Source organism: Dipodomys ordii, unplaced genomic scaffold (genome assembly GCF_000151885.1).
Source record: "Dipodomys ordii isolate 6190 unplaced genomic scaffold, Dord_2.0 Scaffold5, whole genome shotgun sequence".
Lineage (NCBI taxonomy): Eukaryota > Metazoa > Chordata > Mammalia > Rodentia > Heteromyidae > Dipodomys > Dipodomys ordii.
In genome coordinates this window covers 36,781,139-36,800,978 of record NW_012267221.1, presented here as the reverse complement: position 1 = coordinate 36,800,978, position 19,840 = coordinate 36,781,139, and the positions used below count along the sequence as shown (strand labels likewise).

The following is a 19,840-nucleotide window of genomic DNA, read 5'->3' as shown; positions in this document are numbered from 1 at the left end:
CGCGGCTCCTGCCGGGCCGGGCCCGGCCTTCCCGGCTTCCGGGACCCTGGTCTCTGCGGGCCGTGCACAGGATTGTTGGAAGTTCGGAGCCTGGTGGCGGCCAACACTCAGGAGACGGTTCATCCGTCCCGTCCCGTAACTAGGCCCTGCCGCAGCCGGCCCAGGTTCCAGACTTGCAGTGTGATTGTTGGCTCGTTTTCCCATTTCCTGGAATTCATTTAGCCAAATACCGATTCCGTGCGCCTAGGCAGCGTGCCCCTGTGCTCCTCTCCTGTGGTCTTAACTGTGGGTGAATGTCTAGGTTTTTGTTGTTGTGTAAATAGTTTCTCGGGTTGCATCTAAAACTTTATTACATCAACAGTTATTCTTTAAACTGAAGATTAGAGGAGGTAATCCTTCAGGTGTAGAAAGAGATGGAGAATCTCCTGGACCTGGCCGGTTGTTGTGACCTGGTAAGTGGTCACAAGTCATATACAGATAATGATACAGATGTTGATTTGTGATTTATGCACTATGCCTGCTTTGTGAGAAACAATGTCTGATATCCACTGGTAGGGTTGTAGTATGTTGGTGGGGTGCTCTCAAGATCTTGACACAGAAGGGGAAGTCACAAAATGCAGTTCTAATTACTTGTCATTTGTTGTAAGTTTAATGTTTACTTTGTCATTCAGTCCAAATGCAAGCTGTTGATGGCTCATGTATGCAATCCTAGCTATTCAGAAGGCCAAGATCTAAGGATCACAATTTGAAGCTAGCCTGGCTAGGAAAGTCTGAGATTACCATCTCCAATGAAACACAAAAATACCAGAAGTGGAGTTGTAGCTAAAGTGATGGAGTGCTAGCCTTAAGCAAGAAATCCCAAGGACGGTGCCCTGGCCCTGAGTCCAAGCCTCAGGACCACCATACACCTACTTTTCACAGATGCACTCACTACAAACTTGCACGTATTGCATTGGACATCTCTCGTGGGAAACCATTAGTATGAACTTTTAGCTGGACCCACACTGTTCCCAACAAAGTCTGGGTCCTTGTCTAAGGATGAAGGTGAGAATGGATGTTAAATAGGAAAGTTTTAGTTGCTACCACATTAAGTCTACTCTCAGGTCAGTCAAGTAGTTTGTTTGCTGCAAATTATGTCTTGGGAAACTCCTAGTTTTCATTGGACAGTACTGGGGTTTGAACTCAGTGCCTCAAGATTGTTAGGCAGGAGTTATACACTGAGCCACATCTCCATCCCTCTGCATTGGTTATTTTTGAGGTAGATTCACACTTGCTGTCTACTCAGGTTGCATGTCTGGACACCACAATTCTGTTTCTCACCATAGCCGAGAAATTGGTGTGTATCATAATGCCCTGCTTGTTTTGATAAGTAGGCTTTTCTACCGAAAGTCTGGCCTGGAATCACAGCCCTCTCAGTATCATCTTTCTTGTGCCTTAGGATGACAGGCCAGCTGTTGGTTGAGAAGGAATCTCAATCTTTTCTGTCTGACTCTATTCAAACTGCTATCCTCCTGTTCTTAGCCTTCTAAGTAGCTAAGATTATAGGTTTTGGGTGTTTTACTAGGCATTAGGCAGCTAAAAGTGTCTCAATCATTGTCTGACCATTTAATAGCCTGATAGGGGTAGCAACTATTTATAATACCATATTAGCAGATTAGAAAACAAAAGTATAGGTTGTAAGAAATATAACAAGTATATATTGCTGAAGGAAAATGAAACATAGATCAGTCTAAGGAGGAGGGTTATTGGACATGGCAACAACCACACAATTAGAAGTATCTGTGGACCAACAACCAGAAACTTAGGTTCTAGTTTCAGCTGTTATATTCATCCACCAGGTGGTATGACTTTGAACCAGAACCATACTTTATATAGACCATATTTTCTGAATGAGTAAAATGGAGATTCTTTTCTTTTTTGCTGAAGTTTTCAACATTTTCCTCAGGTTTTTCTTTCCCCAGAACTATGGGGAGCTTGAGCTTGAGCTTGAGCTTGCCAGGCAGGTGCCCTAACACTGAGCCTGCATCTTCAGCTCCCCACCCCCTTTTAATGTGTGTGGATGTCCAATTTATATTAGGCTTCCCATTTTAGCTATAGGCCTTTTTGTCCTGGTTGGCCTCAAACTCCCAATCTAATCTTCCCATATACTTTACACTAACAGGTATAAGACACTGTGTCTACCTATTGGTTGAAAGGAGTTTTTCAGCTTTTCTATCTGGGCTGTCTTGGTTCACTAACCTCCCTTTCCTACTCTCCCTAGAAGCTAGAATAACAGACATAAGCAACTAGTGTCTGGCTTTCCTCTCTCTGATTTCCTTTAATGAACCTAATGCTTATCAAATTTTTGCATTCTCTGTGGCAAAGGTTCTCAATTTTGTTCAAGACATAAGATAAATCTGTGCTTGAGTGTGCATTAGGATGTGTTCATTTCAGTTTTATTCAGTTTGTTTTACCTGGAGCCCTTCTGTGACATGAAAAGCTTGGATTAAGTGACACTTAAGAACCCATACTATTCTGCAATTCTGTCTTGGACTCACACACACCCTCCTATGGAATGGAGAACATTCAGACTGAGGCCAGCTCTCTGCAACTTATTTGGAGGAAAGTCAAAGGCAGTTGGCACAAGAGACACAGGTAGTTGTCTGCCTGAGAGCAAGAGTAATTTCAAGTCAAGTATCACTTGTAATTTGTAACCAGTGAGTGAGGTCCCTAGAAATATTTCTTTTTTTCCCTGCAATGAAGTTCATGTTACAGAAATGGCTTCCCAGGCTTAGAATACAGCCAACAACTCATTTCATATTTGCAGCTTTTAAATTCCTCTGTGGCAAAGGAAAATCAGTATAGGCATTAAAATCAGACCTAAAGGTACATTAGGATGTGCTAATTTTAGTTTCATTCCCATGTTCTTGGAGGAATAAAAATCAGGATTTATATTCAGGTTAAAAGCAAGACAAACTGGGGTTATACAATAGAGGAGTTACTTCTGTAACTAACATCTTTGAAAATAACCCATCAAAATTACCAACAAAAATTCTAACTGCATCTGAAACCACTGGGTTTCATAAGTGAAGGTCTATTGGCTTTATGATTTTTGTTTTTCCTGATTTTCTTCTTTCCTTTTCTCAAAAGAAACATAGTTATAGTCCAAAGAAAATGGCAGCATGATTTAATAAGTGCTTATATTCTATTACAGTTTTGAGGGTATTTTTTTTATAAGAGAACCATAGGAAGTTACATTTTCAGGAGGAACACTGAGGAAATAATTTTTATGGAAGGTGATTTAAGAACTGTTAAGATTTGAGAAGTGTTTGTGTTTTTCATTTTTAGACTGTTCTATAAGTAGGTTTAAGTAATACCTGCACTTTTCAAAAGTTTTGACTGCATATTTTTACCATATGCATGACTAAACTTTTAAACTTTAATATATAATTAGACATATAAAGGAGTAATTTCAGATTTAACTTATTACATAGGTGGTACAGATGTCCTTTTTAACCATATGTGCAGTAGTGCCCCCTTTTCTGTGGGGAATGCTTTCCAAGACCCTCTGTAATGCCTGGCACAACAGTATATCTGAACCCCATATTATATGTGTTACGCTTTATTTCTATGTATACGTACTTGCGATGGAGTTTAAATTATAAAGTAGGCACAGAGATAAACAATAACTAATAATAAAAATAGGACAATTTTAACAGTATACTGCAGTTGAAGTTACTTAAAATTTATGAATTGTCTGCTTTGAAATTTCATTTTTAATATTTTTGTCCTATGGTAGACTGTGGTTGACTACAGGTAACTCAAACCATGGAGAATGAAACTGCAGATGAAAAGAGGGACTATTGTAGTTCTAAGATTAGTATAATATTTATAAATTGAGTTGCATTTAAAGTGACTGTATGTTACTGGTTCAGGTAATCCTGTTTTGAACTTTGGGGACAATGTCCAGAAGTATACTCTTCTCCAGAAGTCAGGTGTGCTGGAAGGACCAAAGGGCCTCCTGAGGACTGAGGACTACAACTGAGGAGTTAAGGAAAGGGGTGCTCTTAGAGACTGCCTTGCCATAGTCAGGATAGCACCCGCCCCCCTCCCACCCCCCACCCCCACCCACTGTGGGGATGTATTTTATCCTCAAGTGAAAATAGCTTTCCCTTTTCAGGTATTATTCCCTTCCACCCAAATGAATGATGATCATTACAATGGGATACATTATGTGGGGATTGTTGTGATACATTTGAGTCTGCCTACATCTGCCACCAGGAGATTTCATTGTATCCGGATTAGACAGGAATTTAGGTTCCACAAGAGGAAAGGGAATGCATATATGAAAATGGAACTCATCCCCTGTTCTTTCACAAACTTCTTCCCACCCAGGTGAAAGGCCTCATGATCTCTCCACTTACCCAAACCTTCACAGCATCCCATTCTCCTTCAAAGCCTGTTGAGTTCTTGAATCTATGCTTTCTCCTTCTTCAGCTCATAGTTCAGTAATCTGGGGTCCTTCCCTTGTCGTTTCAGGCTAGAAGTGATACAAGCTTCCTGCTGATGTGGGTGCCTGGGAATATCACAAAGCCTCATAATTGGTGCCTTAATTCTGTCCACCTCCTTACTGAAGTCTTCAATTAAGCTCTTTTTAGTGTCCACAGTTTCCTGTTAAGATTTTGAAACTTACCTGAAGTCCTTCAGTGCTGTGCTTTCAGGATGAAATCTGTGTTCTTCTGGCATAGTAACCACCGCTTGCTTCTATAGCTGTGAGTGCTGTTCTGTTGCTGGACCCCCATCCATTTCACTTACCCCTAAAAGAATTCCTCCTGTAATCTGACTCATTTTCTGTCCCCTCAACCCAATTCTTATTGCCTCCAACTGATTCCATCAGTCCTCTATACCCGTATTTCATCTTTTCTGGGAATCTGCCTTTAATTTCTGCCCTCTACTTCAGAATTGAAAACAAGCTTTTCTCTATGCCCATAGCATACCCTTCATGTGTCATAGAAGTATTGAAACTGATTTGATACTTTCTGTATGTATCTTTGTAGGTTGAAAAGACTATAGGGCTGTAATTGGAATTTATTGATTTTGAAATATTAAATTATTTCTCTGAGTAAATTTTTAAAAAAGATTCTGGCAATGAAATATTTAGAAAACCATTTCTTTTTTATCTTAGTTCCAAGATGTAAAGCTTTGAAGGAAACAGATAAAATTATAGCTTCAGAGTCAGACTGTTACTGCTACAATCAAATGTCCCAAATGAAGTGGACATATATGTGGTCAACAGTACAGGTAAGGGCCCAATTTTAAATCATGTCTGAAGGACAGGGAATGAAAATGCATTTTGAAAATAAAAAGAACATTTTGTATGGACAAATAGCTGAGTGTCAGGATGAAAGCTGTCATGAGGGTCACACATGGTGACCCATGGATGGTGATGTGGGAGGGGGACATTAACTCCTCCATATGTTTCTCTACCCCTTCTCAGACCATTCAAAACTAACATGTAATCAGTGTGTCTTCTTCGTGGCAGGATAGAGCATTAAAAAGAGCAATCAGAATCGTTCTTAGTGAGAGAAGATGACATTTAAGAAAGATTTTAATACAGTGAGATACTGAAGACTGAACCCAGGGAAAGAATATTCTAGATTAAGGGTATAGCTTGAACATTATACCAGGAAGCACATGACACTTATATGTACCCTTTCCAATACCATAGACCTCTTTAATCACTTGATTAAGGTGTGGTATCTGGCAGGTCCTCCTACTTTAAAATGACTAATTTCATTAATGGGTAAGTAGTTTGAGGAGATAATTTGAGGCGATAATTTGTAGATACTCTGTTCCTCATCAAACTTAAACTCCCTAGTTGTATCATTCATTGGTATTGTTTGCCTGATTCAGCTAATATTCTAATTCCATTATTCTTTTACAAATATTGGCATTTCACCATACAGAAGAGTTTTTTCCTCCTACTAACTAATTAACAGTTTCATGAATTGCCAGATTATTTTGTGGATTTTCATTAGGTATTTTGAAACTCATAGTCTCCTAAATTTGGACAGAAGAATTCCTTTGAGGTAGTTCCTTTAACTCATGACTATCATTTTTTATTGCTTCTTTATTTTCTAACAAAAAGATGTTGCATGCTTATGTTGTGTTTTCCTGACCCAACCTTGCAATACATTTCATTTGTGGAGCATTAAATATTAGTTGTTTATTACAATTAAGATACCACTGTTATATATATGAACATTCATCCTCCTGCATATACATCTGTTTCTATCTCTTAGTTCAAAGTCATGAGTTCTGCTAAAAGAAACAGTAGTAGGAATTCAATATTTATTTACAATGTTTTATCTGTTGGTCAAGGATGTAATTTTAATATTGTGGGAAAAAATTACTTGGGCTAATCATTCTTACCTACCCTGTCCATATGGCTATACTATTCACTAAAAGTATAGTTTGTTTTTTGTGCTGGTCCTCGGGCTTTGAATTTAGGGTCTGGGTGCTGTCCCTGAGCTTTTATGCTCAAGGCTAGCACTCTACTACTTGAGCCACAGCTCCACTTCTGGCTTTTTGGTGTTTAATTGGAGATGAGTCTCTGGAACTTTTCCTGCCTGGGTTGACTTTGAACTGTGATCCTTAGATCTCAGTCTCCTTCCTAAGTAGCTAGAACTACAGATGTGAGCCACGTGCACATAGTTATTTTTATTTGTATTCATTTCAAATTTTTATTAACATCATGGTTGATTTCAATATTTTTAAATATATAAAAATTAGAATACCTTACAAGTTAAAACTCTCCATAAACTGGGCACTGGTGGCTCACATCTGTAATCCTAGCTACTCAAGAGGCTGAGGTCTGAGGGCTGGGGTTGGAAACCAGCCCAGGCAGAAGTCTGTGAGACTCTTATCTCCAATTAACCACCAGAAAACTGGAAATAGTACTGTGATTCAAGGTGACAGAGGACTAGCCTTGAGCAGAAGAGCTCAGCGACAACACCCAAGCCCCAAGTTCAAGCCCCATGACTGGAAAATAATAAAATAAAAACCCTCCACAGAAGTATTCTCGGAGAAGCTGGGTGCCCGGTGGCTCATGCCTGTAAACCTGGATACTCAGGAGGCTGAGATCTCAGGATCACAACTCGAAGCCAGCCCCTGTGGGAAAGTCCATGTGACTCTTCTCTCCAATTAACCACTGGAAAATCAGAAGTGGTGCTATTGGTCAAAGTGGTAAGAGCACTAGCCTTGAGTTAAAAAGCTCAGGGACGGTGTCCAGGCCCTGAGTTCAAACCCCGTGACTGACAAAACAAAACAAACAGACATATTTTCAGAGAAATCCCACACATCCTCATTTCTTCTATTTATTCCAACTCCTATAGGCAAGAAATCATAGTTTCTGGTGTCTTTCCTATGTTCCTTCTTGCAGAAAATAAGCAGCAATGCATTTTTATATGTGGAGAGCTGAAAATCAAGAGACAGAGAATTTAGATAGAGAGGAGAAAAGGACTGCATTGTTTTTACTATTATGAGGAAATAATGGAAGCCAACTTGATTTTAAAGAAAAAGGTAACTAGGATCTGAGGTTGTGTTCTGATCCTTCTTCAGTGGACATAATAAGAAGAGCTGGAAGTATACATGCTCAGTTGATCCGGAGGAAGGAAGTGCTTTTTCTTTTTACTTTTCTTTTTCTTTTTTTTTTTGTGGTACTCAGGATTTGAACTTAGGGACCTGTACTTGCTAGTTTGACCTGATGGCTGCAGAGTAGCCTCTAGCCCTGTTTTTCACTGGTTATTTTTAGAATAGAACTCACTTGTGAACTACAGTCTGCCAGTGTCTGTCTCCACACTTTTCTGTCTGAACTGATCGGATACTATCATCCTCCTAACCTCAGTTTTCCATGGAATGTAGGATGACAGTGTGTGCCACTGCACCCAGCTGTGGATTAAGAATGGCTCCACAAACTTTTCTACCCAGGCTGGCCTGAACTGCAACCCTCTTACTCTCTGCCTCTCAAGTAGCTAGGATTATAGGCATGAGCCACTAGAGCTCTGCTGAAGTGGTTTTTTTTAAGCACTGAAGAAGAGGGTAGAGATAGAGACGCTATTTCTCTTATCTTTATGGCCAGATAGTTTTCTTTCTATCTGATCCATTTTCTGTATGCCTCTTGGCCACAATGGCTTGCTGGAAGATAAGTTAAGTCAACCACAACTCCTGTCAGAAATGTCCACTTTCAACATGTCTGTGTTCCAGCATGTGCTTAGACTAAATGCAGGTATGAAAGGTCCACCTTGGGACCAGAAACCAGTCATGTGCATCTACATATTCTTTCCTTAATCCAGTTTTGGGCTCTCCTTGTTCTTCTTAGGTTTATGAGAAGCATTTTACTTCTGTGCTTATGGATTTATTTGTTCTTGTTTTGTAGGTGACAATTAACAGCTCAAGCATGCTCAGTATTGAATATATCACAGGCAGTCATAATTGCCAGTATCCAGATACCGTTGTATCTTTTATCAAATGTGTGATTCATAACTTTTGGGCACCAAAGGAGTCTAAAGAATTAACTATAGTCATCAGTCCATATGGGGAGACTGTGTGTTTCTCAGTAAAGCCTGTCAGGAAGATACTCGTTTATACAATAAGCATGAATCGAAATAGTAAGTTTATTTTTATTCTTTCTGAATTCAGTTTTTCTGCAATCACATTCAATAAGTGGATATGTCTTTTCTTTCAGCAGCAGTACATTGACACAAAATGTTCATTGTGTGTGTGTCTTTTGTTTTTCTTCCAGTTGTAGATTTCAAACTCTTCCTTGTGTTTGTGGCAGGCATTTTCCTTTTCTTTTATGCAGAGACCTTGAGTCAGTAAGTATTCATTTTTACAGTCTTGATATTGTTATTTGAAAGGTATTTGGGTTGTTTTTGACTCTAAGGTAAATATTTCCTACTACTTGGCATTTGTAGTTCTTATTTAGGTTTTGCAAATGACAGGTCTGAAGGTAATATTTGAAAGGTCTTGATGGATAGAACAGTTACTTGTATATACAAATGGTACAAAGTGCTTTTGCATACATTATTTTATGTATTAACATTTTTATTAGACCTCATAACTATGTGAGCTCTATATTGCTGCTTTTATTTTATCAATGAGAAAATTCTTATCCATCATTTCACAACTAGTTTTTCTCGGGGCCATAATTCAGCTCAGGTTTTATGAGCTTGCTCTCTCTATTAGATCTATTTCCTAGATTTATGACTGATATAGAAGGTTGAATATAACAAATATCTACCTCTTGCATAAGAACACTATTTTGATATTTCGTTTCTTCTAGTTTCTTTAATGAAAACACTTTCCAGTGTTTTACTTCTTGCTCTGTTAGCTAGAACCCAACATTCATGAGCCATCCCTAACCTTGTTTATTTTTGAACTTTTTCTTAGAGAATAGTCAAGTATGTTCAATATCATTCAGAAATATAAACTGGATAGTAAGTACATGGGAAGGGTTAAGATTGGACTCTTGAGGAGCTGATCTGTAATCCTGAATCCTCCAGATGTTCTCTTGGACAGGTCTTTTAACTTCTTAGTCTTTAACTTCTTGGTTTTCTCTATATAAACTTAGACATGGATAACTGTGAATGCATGGAAATACACGATAATGCCTGGTTATTACTGTTGAATCATATTCTCAATATTAAAGATAACTCAGACATTCTGTTTTGAGTTAGTACCAAGCTTTTTGCCATAAATTTCCAAATACTAATTTCAATTTTAAGAACAGAGGATGTGCTGGGCGCCAATGGCTTATGCTTCTAATCCTAGCTACTCAGGAGACTGAGATCTGAGGATCATAGTTCAAAGCCAGCCTGTTAGGAAAGTCTGTGAGGCTCTTATCTTCAATTAACCAGAAAAATAAGCCAGAAGTAGAGTGGTGGCTTATGAGGTAGAATGCTAGCTTTGAGTGAAAAAGCTCAAGGCCAGTGCTCAGGCTCTGAGTTCAAGCCCCATGATAGGTACAAAGAAAAAAAGAAAGATAGAAAGAAGGAAAGAAAGAAAGAAAGCAAGAAAGAAAGAAGAGAGAGAGGGAGAGAGAAAGAAGGAAGAAAAAGAAAGAAAGAAAGGAAGGTAGAAAGGAAGGTAGAATGTAATTAGACTTGCCTTCTGAGTTTTTCATTCTTGTTATACCTTATAACTATTGTTGCTGTGTTAAACATGTTTTTCATAGTAAACATGTTGATTGATTTTAAATGGCTTTTATCTGCTTGTTTTGACAGAAGCCCTGTTTTCTATTACTCTTCAGGGACCATGCTAGGTGTTCTAATGACATTAATCTTTGTCCTGCTGTTGATGAGACAATATATTCCTAAGGTAGGAATACTATGTGCAGTTGAGCTTTTAAAAAAAGGGAACCAAAATGTCATAGATAGGAAAAACTTACCAAGTTAATTCATGTTATGATAGTTCCTAACTCAAATTGTTCCTCTGTATAAACTAACTTCAAAATGTATTCCTTTCTGGGGAGTCCATTTTATGTTTATTGGTAATGATTAGGCTTACCTACTACGTATTAAGGTTTGATGACTGTTTTTTGAGATCTTTATATGTTTGAGGTAGTATGAGGTTTGTGTTTTTTTGGTTTTTTGTTGGTCATGGCGCTTGAACTCTGGTCCTGGGCGCTGTTCCTGAGCTCTTCGGCTCAAGGCTAGCACTTACCATTGAGCCACAGTGCAACTTCTAGTTTTCTAGTGGTTAATTGGAGATAAAAGTCTCATGGATGTTCCTGCCTGGGCTGGCTTTGAACAGCGATCCTCAGATCTCAGCCTCCTGAGTATCTAAGATTACAGGTGTGAGCCACCAGTGTCCAGCTTTTTTTTTTTTTTTTAAATGAGTGAAGAGACTGATTCTATATTGAGTGAAAACTTATCTGGGCAGAACTAGAAAACTAATGTTGCTGAACCTTCAGGGCATTGAAAAACTGCATTGCTACCTCTGGGGATTTCTCCTGTTCGCCAATACACCGTTAGTAATATTCTGAATTTAGTTGAGAATAAATAAGTATGAATTCATAGTGGTAATGTTACAATCACCAATTAAAGTTTGAAACATCAGCCTTATTTTGAGATAGCTTTTTTCTTAATAGTGCTTCTCCTCCTTTCCTGTGCCTGCTAGCCACCTACGGTCTCTTGTTAAAATTCTTAAAATTCTGGTTTAGTAGAGGCTTACATTTCCGGTGAGCTTCTGTATGATACTGATCTTTCTGTTTTGTGGGCCATGCTCTGAACAGCAAACCTCCAGAAGGATTCTTAAGTTGACTTCAGTTTGAGATAGAAGTTTCTAATACAAAGGGTTTATTTGTTTGCTTCTATTTTTATGAGAGTAAATGAACCAAAAAAAAATTGTGTCATTTATTTTCTTCCATACACAGTATAGCACCTTTGGGGCTCTAATGGTTGCTTGTTGGTTTGCTTCAGTTTATTTTGTATGCCAGTTGATGGAAGATCTGAAGTGGCTCTGGTATGAACACAGAATATATCTATTAGGTAGGTAAATGTCTTAAAAAACACATTCTGTTATTGGTGAAGCTTTAAATTAAAGTAAAACTAGAGAGACTTTTTGACATGCCTTTCCAGCATCTAGATTTTTATTTTAAATTAAGGTTCTCGTGCTATTAAAAATAATATATTTTTTATTTTATTCCCATAATTGGTGGTTTCATTTCATTTAGATCTTATTTTAAACTGTTTCCCAATAATCTTAGTTTTCTAATCCAGTGATCAAAAAAAGCAGAAATAACAGATTTCTCCCATTTGACTGAATGTACTTCTGAAGTTGGTTAAGTTCTAATTACATTTAACTTGTAATAGAGTGTGTGTGTGTGTGTGTGTGTGCGCGCGCATGCGTGTGTGTGTGTGTGTGTGTGTGTGTGTGTTGGTCCTGGGGTTTGGCTCAAGGCTAGTGTTCTACCACTCGAGTACAACTCCATTTCCAGCTTTCTGATGGTTAATTGGAGATACAGGGACTTTCCTGCAGGGGCTGGCTTCAAACTGCGATCCTCAGATCTCACTCTATTGAGTAGCTAGGATTACAGGTATGAACTATCAGTGCCCAGCTGTAACCGTTTTTTTAAAAACTTATACGTGACTCCTTATTTTCTTTTTCTTGATACTTTAAGCATGAAAGATAAGACATTATAAATATAAATGACCAATGAAAACAACTTTTCAGAAACAGGCTAAAAAAATTACCTCATTTTAGGCTACAAAAAAAGTCCTTTTTGCTTGTTTTTCTTAGGAAATAATGGATGCTGAGAGAACCGTTAGTACCAAGTCTCTTGTATAACACTTCTAAAATAAAAGCAATTATATTTTTGTTGTACTTGAAAATTTTGTTTTAGATCATTTTTCTTTTTTCTGTTAAAGTATTTTAGAGTAAATTAAAATCACGTTTCCCTAAATATTTACCTATTCATCAATAGCATATTTCTATGTGATCAACTAACTTTCATTTTATTCTTTGATGCTGGAGGCTGAATGAACCTAGATTCAAGTATGCTAAGCATGTGCTTACCACTAAGCCATAGGCTCAGCCCCGCTATTACATTTTTTTTGGGGGGGGGTCTGGTTGTGAACTCTGGGCCTGGGCGCTGTCCCTCAGCTCTTCAGCTCAAGGCTAGCGCGCTACCACTTGAGCCACAGCACCACTTCAGGCTTTTTTCTTTTTGCTCATGTGGTGCTAAGGAATTGAACCCAGGGCCTCATGCATGCAAGGCAAGTGCTCTATCACTGAGCCACCTTCCCAGTCCCTTAAATTTTTTAAATTAATAATTACATGAAATCATTTTAAACAGGCCATCTTAAATTTTTTCCAGTTGTCTTTAATGGCTGATGTATATAAACAAGGATATAGTGTGGAACCACATTTTGTATCAGTTATGTTCTGCAAATCTCCTTTAATCCTTAACAGTTCCTTTTTTTTTTTTTAATCACATTGGTATGAGGAGGAGAGTGAACTAATTGTCCTATAAACTGGTTGCATTCTGGATTTGTCTGATGACTCCTGTGTAGCATAATTTAACTTGTTCCTCTCACTGCCATATTTCCTGTAAACAGGAAATTAGATCTCAAGAATTTCTTAGATGCAAATCACTTTTCATGATTATGTTAGAGGCATTAGAATGCACTTAGAGGCAACGTGTATTTCACATTGGATGCCAGCTGAGACATAATATTACATGGTCACCCCATTAGTAATGATGGGCTGATCTTTGGATTAGATTAAGAAGATGTTCATCTGATCAGTTCCACCACTGTTGAAACAAGATTTCCCTTTTGTGACCAGAAAACAAGCAACCATGGTAACATATACCTGTTTTAGACATTTGACTACAACCAGACATGCTTAAGTGTCATCCTAATAATTATTACATATCCTAACTTGTTACAAAAGCCATTCAAGTGTCTCCTACAGGAGAAATTACCAGCTCTATATATGCTGTTTTTCAACTTTACTTCATTGGGACAGCACCAAACCAAACCAAACAAAACAAACTAAGGTTGTTTGATAGATTTTACCTTTAAGTCAAGGCTCTCATAGATTTTGCCCATAACTTTTCAAGTTCAAATTTACATTATTATACCTTGTGCTTTTCCAGGCTACATTTTGGTAGTTGGATTTTTCAGCTTTACTGCATGTTACAAACATGGGCCCCTTGTTGATGACAAGAGCAGAAGTCTGCTGACATGGACACTATGGCTTCTCTCCCTGGTTCTCATCTATGCTGGGATGGCCATGCCTCAGTGTGCTTATGCAGTTATGGTCTTCCTCCTGTCTTCCCAGTGCCTGTGCTACCCACTGAAAGCATTCAGTTATATGAGACGGTGTGTATCTTTTTTGTTACTACTGAATTTGGCATTTTATGCCCTGGTTTGGCTTCTTGTGTTGGGAGAAATTTTTGAGCACTATTTAATATCATAATTAAATACATTTAATCTGGAGATACCACTGTAAGAACTCTGAAGATTAAACATCTAAGCATCTGATCCCACTGTCTTCTGAGTTGTGCCACCAATTGCTTGGTACTTAGAACTCACTCAGAATTCACTAAAATCAGTGGTGAAATGTCTTGGGCTCAGCTTACCTAAAAAATTTATTTCAGTCTTCATTTCCTTAAAGACAAAAACTGTGCTTATAACAGTTGGGGCAGAAGAGAGGATCATAAATAATTGCAAATTGCAGTCCATTATTAAGGATTTTCTTTTAAGACTATGCATTTCCTAAGTGTAGAAAGAAAGATAAGGTAACATTGTTTTGTCTCTCCTCAGCCACAAGGTCTGAGTATCGGTTTTTGTGTCAGGTACACAGGGAGATAATCCCTGCTTTTGAGGTCTACCTGCAGAGACACTTATTTCTATATCTCTTTACTGGGGCTTGAACTCAGAACTTCATGCTTATTAGGAAGGTACTGTACTGCTGAGCCATACCTGTAGCTCCTTTTGGTGCTAGTTAGTTTTGAGATTGGGTCTTACTTCCTGCCCAGAAATATGCCTGGACCTTGATCTGCCTATTTTAGGTTTCCTTTTGTACCTATGATGACAGGCGTACAGTACTGTATCAAGCTTCTTTGGTTAAGACAGTTTCCCCAATTTCTGTCTGGGCTGTCTACAAACTGCAATCCTCTCAATTTTATCCTCCCACAAAACTAGAGGATAGGCATGGAGCAGTGCACCCAGCTATGGGTTGAGAAGGGATCTCATGAACCTTTCTACCTGGGTTGACCTTTAACCACAATTCTCCTGTTTTTAGCCTCCTGAGTAGCTAAGTTTGTACATTAATCACCAGTACCTGGAATGCGCGCACGCGCACGTGTGTGTGCACGTGCGTGTGTGTGTGTGTGTGTGTGTGTGTCTGTGTGTCTGTCCTGGGGCTAGAACTCAGGGCCTGGGCACTGTCCCTGAGTTGTTGTACTCAAGGCTAGCACTCTGCCACTTGAGCCACAATTTTCCTTTGGCTGATATGAGTCTCATCGACTTTCCTGCTCTGAGTCTTCTGAGTAGTTAGGATTACAGATGTGAGACAACAGTGCCCAGTGATTTATGCATTTTTTAAGCTTTAAGACAGACCTTGCCTGGGGACTATGGGAATATAAAGAAAGTCTAGGAAAGCATCCTAGGAGGATCCTAGGAAAGCATCCTAGGAGGAGCTGGACCTTAAATAATGAACCAAAATAGTCTAGTGAATAAATGTGGATGAATAAATCCATAAGTAGCTTGATGAATAGGTGGGCTTGGGCTGAATTAGGCTGCATCACAGGCCATCCTGAGAATCTAGTCTGGGTCTGAACACGGTGGACTTATTTCAGTAGTCTTCTGATACTGCCTGGTCAGAAGTTATAAATCCAAATGTGTCCAGATAGGGGGAAGGCAGAGTGATCCTGAGGACTGAAATTCTGCACTGTATCCACATGAAAAAGGAGGCATGACCACTCATTTTGAGCTGATAGTTGCCTGGTGGGAATATGGTCTTGCCTTGCCAGAATCTTCTGGCTTTCTAGATGTGGATTGCCATGAGAGTATGAATCCTCACAAGTTTTAAATATTGGCACCTAATCCAACTGAAGTAAAGATACATCCAATAAACAAACATCAAACTGGAGATTGTAAGTACACATGGGCTGGTGGGATTTGGCCTGGTGTCTTTCTACACAGCTAGGAGGATAGAGGGAGAAGCCCCTGTGGCAGGAAACTTATCCTTAGCTATCACCTGTGATCCCACAAGGACTGATGAGGACCTGACTTAGAGTGAAATGATGGCTTAAAAAGGGAGCTGGTGGATGTTGAATAAAACTGGCTATAGCAAGGAATTGCCCAAGACCATGCAGTGAGTAAGCCTGACAGCCAGGGCTGATCCCAGTCCACAGTTTCATGAAGAGGCATTTGAACTTGGTTAGAAACTCATAAAAGAAGGAGATAATATCTCTTGTTCCTTAATCCAGTTCATCAACAGTCAGATTTAAGGTTCAAAAGAAAAAAATTTCAATGAGGTTTTGGAAATCTTTGCTTAGATATAAAACCATACCAAGACATAAAAACCTCACTGATAAATATTACACAAATATTTAAAACATTTTTATCATTATTACTCTATGGTATTCTTGGATTATTAAATTTTCTGAAATTTATAATTTTCCTGGTAGAAAAAATTCCAGTCATGTGCCTCTCAACATGCAGTGAAAGAATGAATGTTTTTGTACATAAAAGACTTTTTCTGTTTTCCTTGAACATAGTCTCATTTGCCACCACTAGGTGGAAGTGCTACCCCACAATCCAGCTTGATTTACACAGAGTAAGTGATGAGTGTGGGTCCTAATGGAGCTCTGTAAAAGGACATAGGAGTTCATTTTGATTAGCATTGTCTTATATGATCTTATGCATGTAGCTATTAAGCCCTTTCAATTCTCTCCTAAGAATATCATCCTTTGTTCTCACTATGTGAATGTTTGGATTGTTACTTAATTAATCATGTCCAAGTGTAATTATTTGTCTTTTACTTTTTGGATTGACCTGTAGATTTATAGGCACGTTCTAGATACTACAAATGAGGGAAACGATGTAGCCTTTGTTTCTCTGGGTATAGCTTACTTTGCTTAGTATAATTTTTTCCAAGTCCTTCCATATCCTTACAAATGCTTTGTGCATAAGATGATATAAAATGATGTTTCTCGAAATGAACTCCAAGAAATGAAAGAGGTTTTTTTTTAATACTGTTTTGAGTTCTTTTTTTTTCTTTCCTTTTTTCTTTGGTTTATACCCTTCTGTTTTTGATTTCTGTATCCTTTGTCTTGTACATAAGTTTATCTGATTTGGGGAGGGGAACGCAAAGCACAGAAAGGTGGGACAAAGGATGAACCAATTTAGTAGTGAACCCCCCTAGACACGATGTTGGAAATTACTATACAACTTTGGGGGGAGGAAAGTCGGGAGGGGAAAAACAGGGAGAGAACGAGGGTGGGGGTGACACTGCTCAAAAGGAAATGTACTCATTACCTGACTTAATGTAACTGTAACCCCTCTGCTTCTCCTTTACAATAAACATTTTTTAAGCTTGCTTTTCTTTGCACCTAAGAAAAACAACAGTCCTAGCACAAGAGTGCAGACTTTTAATTATCTGAATGTGTAGCTAAAAATTACAGAGGTGGGCTCAGTGCCCGTGGCTCACTCTTGTAATCCTAACTACTCAGGAGGTTGAGATCTGAAAATCTGAAGAAGCCAGCCTGGGCAAAAAAGTCCTTGAGACTCTTATCTCCAATTAGCTAACAGAAAACTGATAGTGGAGCTGTGGTTCAGAGTAGTACAGTGCTAGCTTTGAGCAGAAAGGCTCAGGGACAGACCCTCAGGCTTTCTTGAGTTCAAGCTCCACAATCGATCAAAAGAAAAAATATTAGAGGTGGAAAATGTCCCACTCAGAAACTGATTTTCAAAGGCTTTAGAACATTTCTTATAAACAGAGAAGCATACATTAGGCTGAAACTGTATGTTGCTATGCTGCAGTCATAGTAATGACCATGGGAAAGTACAGTATAAGGGTTATACACAGGAAGTTAAATGGTATTATTGACACTATCTAGGAGATGTGTTTACATAAATCCTAAGGATTGAATTGGGCAGTAATCTGGCAACCAAATGCCACTTGTTTTAGGAAATTGAAGCAGTGGTTTAAATCAGAACGATTGGTATTTAAGTATCTCTCTGATGAAGAGTACAGAGAACAAGCTGAGGCCGAAACAAACAGAGCTCTGGAGGAGCTTCGCCACGCCTGCTGCCGTCCTGACTTTCCTTCCTGGCTGGCTGTCTCCCGACTCCAGGCTCCTAAAAAGTAAGTCCTGCTCAGCTCCTGCAGCCACAACTTGGGTTCCCATTAATGTGAAACTCCTCATATGTAAAACAAGCTATTTCCTTGGAACATAGATACTGTCAAAGTTACCTGAGGTTCTTTTCCCTCAGTGTTGACTTTGTAGAAACTATAAGTAAATATTGATCTGATGTGTCATATTGGTATGTTGTTAGGTACTGACATTAAGCAATGAATAATAAAACTAAATTTATAAAAATGGAGAAGGAATTAGCAAACAGGAGTGGGCACATCTCACTGTACTTAAATCTGGCCTCTTCTCTACCCTTTCCCCAAATCGTTACCTCCAAAAAGATCACATAAGCCATTTCCCTCTCTATTCACAATGTAAATGTGACCTTTATTGACACAAAGGCAAATTTAATTAAAGGGAGTAAATAGGGCACACAATTTTCTTCCAAATAAACCTTTGTAATTTTTTTTTTATTAGATTTGCAGACTTTGTTCTTGGAGCAAGCCACTTAACACCTGACGAAATCAGGCTGCATGAAGAACAGTATGGCCTCGGAGGTGCCTTCTTGGAAGAGCAGCTCTTTAGTCTACAGACTGACAGTCTGCCAACAAGTTGACTTCACTTTGGTCAAGGAAGTGGGTAAATGGCAAGGAGCTTATTACAGTTCTGATAATCAGTGGAAGAAGCATGTACTATGGACAAAAAACACACACACACACACACACACACATACTAGAAGGAAAATTAACCTGTATTAAAGAGAACTTACTATTTTTGGCAAATTCAGCTACTAGTTGTACTATAGGTGGGCTTCTGGAATCAATGATAGTTATTGCCACTCTCCTTGAATGTAGACTAATTAAGAACAACGGAAAGTTCTTGAAGGGACAAGTAAGCATGAACAGGTACCCAGGTACCTTCTCCATATCAAAATGCTAAATCCTTTCTTAAGAAAGACTACATTACTATTCATACATTTCACCACTGTCAGTGGTGGGAGCGATCTGGTATATGCTGGACTAATGTTTTCCAAAAAGTACAGAATACTAATAAGTGTTAGTAAACAAATTCAACAAAGAGTCATACAAAATTAAATTATGTTGCAGGACTTTAAGGCTTTTAAGGATATTAATGTACTGTGAGTCTATAGGTTTTTTTTACTTCATTTTACCAGACTTTATTTATGAGATTAATGATCTTTGGAACACATGTTTGGAAATTACCAGTGATGGTGGAATTGAAGCTTAGGGATGGTAAATAAATTATTCAAGACCTCAGAGCTGTTTGAAGGCAGCACTGGCAGGACTCCAGCCCTGGTGTGTCCTATGACTCATGTAAAAGCTGGAGCACCATTTTCTTACAGCCTTGGGTCTCTTGGCATCTTTTTAATGTCTTATATTGGCCAACCAGTATTTGATAACTGTGATAAAGGGAAACAAGATTATATTTTAAAGTTTTGATAAGATTTTTATGCATATTTAAGGATTAGACATTGAGAGGATGCTACACTTTTTGTGTATATTGATATTGAAGGCATTTAATCTTTTGTGGCATTTTGTGATTCATTTAAAAAATTGTTTGGCTATTTTTTTCTTTGTTTTTCTTTTCCTTAAAACAAATGCTCAGTAGCCAACTACTCTGACTGCTAAAGTTGTAGGCATGGGTTCCAGTCCAGGAAGAGTGCTGGCGCGAAGGCCTGGCTGGGGTGGTGAATCCAGTGACCTGCAGCAGGTGGTGTTGGTGCCATTGCATGGTTGCTTTTTTTTTTTGCGGGGTGGGGGCGGTGGGGAGTAGCGGTGGGGGGAAGCCAGTCGTGGGGCCTGAACTCTGGGCCTGGGTGCTATCCCTCAACTCTTCAGCTCAAGGCTAGCGCTCTACCACTTGAGCCACAGCGCCACTTCCGGCTTTTTTCTTTTTGCTTATGTGGTGCTAAGGAATAGAACCCAGGGCCCCATGCTTGCAAGGCAAGCGCTCTACCACTGAGCCACCTTC

General features: G+C 38.8%; 2 protein-coding genes across 2 annotated transcripts in view; one reads left to right on the top strand and one right to left on the bottom strand.

The window, feature by feature from the left end:
* Positions 1–411: 411 nt before the first annotated feature.
* Positions 412–19,611, top strand: Nemp2 (nuclear envelope integral membrane protein 2). Its single transcript, XM_013029613.1, has 9 exons — positions 412–452; positions 5,165–5,280; positions 8,417–8,648; positions 8,783–8,855; positions 10,263–10,356; positions 11,414–11,528; positions 13,640–13,865; positions 17,683–17,859; positions 18,326–19,611. Exons 2-9 carry the CDS (start codon positions 5,239–5,241, stop codon positions 18,462–18,464), a joined length of 1,098 nt encoding a protein of 365 aa, XP_012885067.1. The 5' UTR covers positions 412–452; positions 5,165–5,238; the 3' UTR covers positions 18,465–19,611.
* Mfsd6 (major facilitator superfamily domain containing 6) overlaps positions 11,408–19,840 on the bottom strand; it is a 72,150-nt gene continuing 63,717 nt past the window's right edge. Inside the window, exon 8 of the mRNA XM_013029593.1 lies at positions 11,408–11,499. Coding sequence (XP_012885047.1) covers positions 11,456–11,499 — 44 coding nt within the window. The 3' untranslated portion in view covers positions 11,408–11,455. The remainder of the gene's footprint in view (positions 11,500–19,840) is intronic.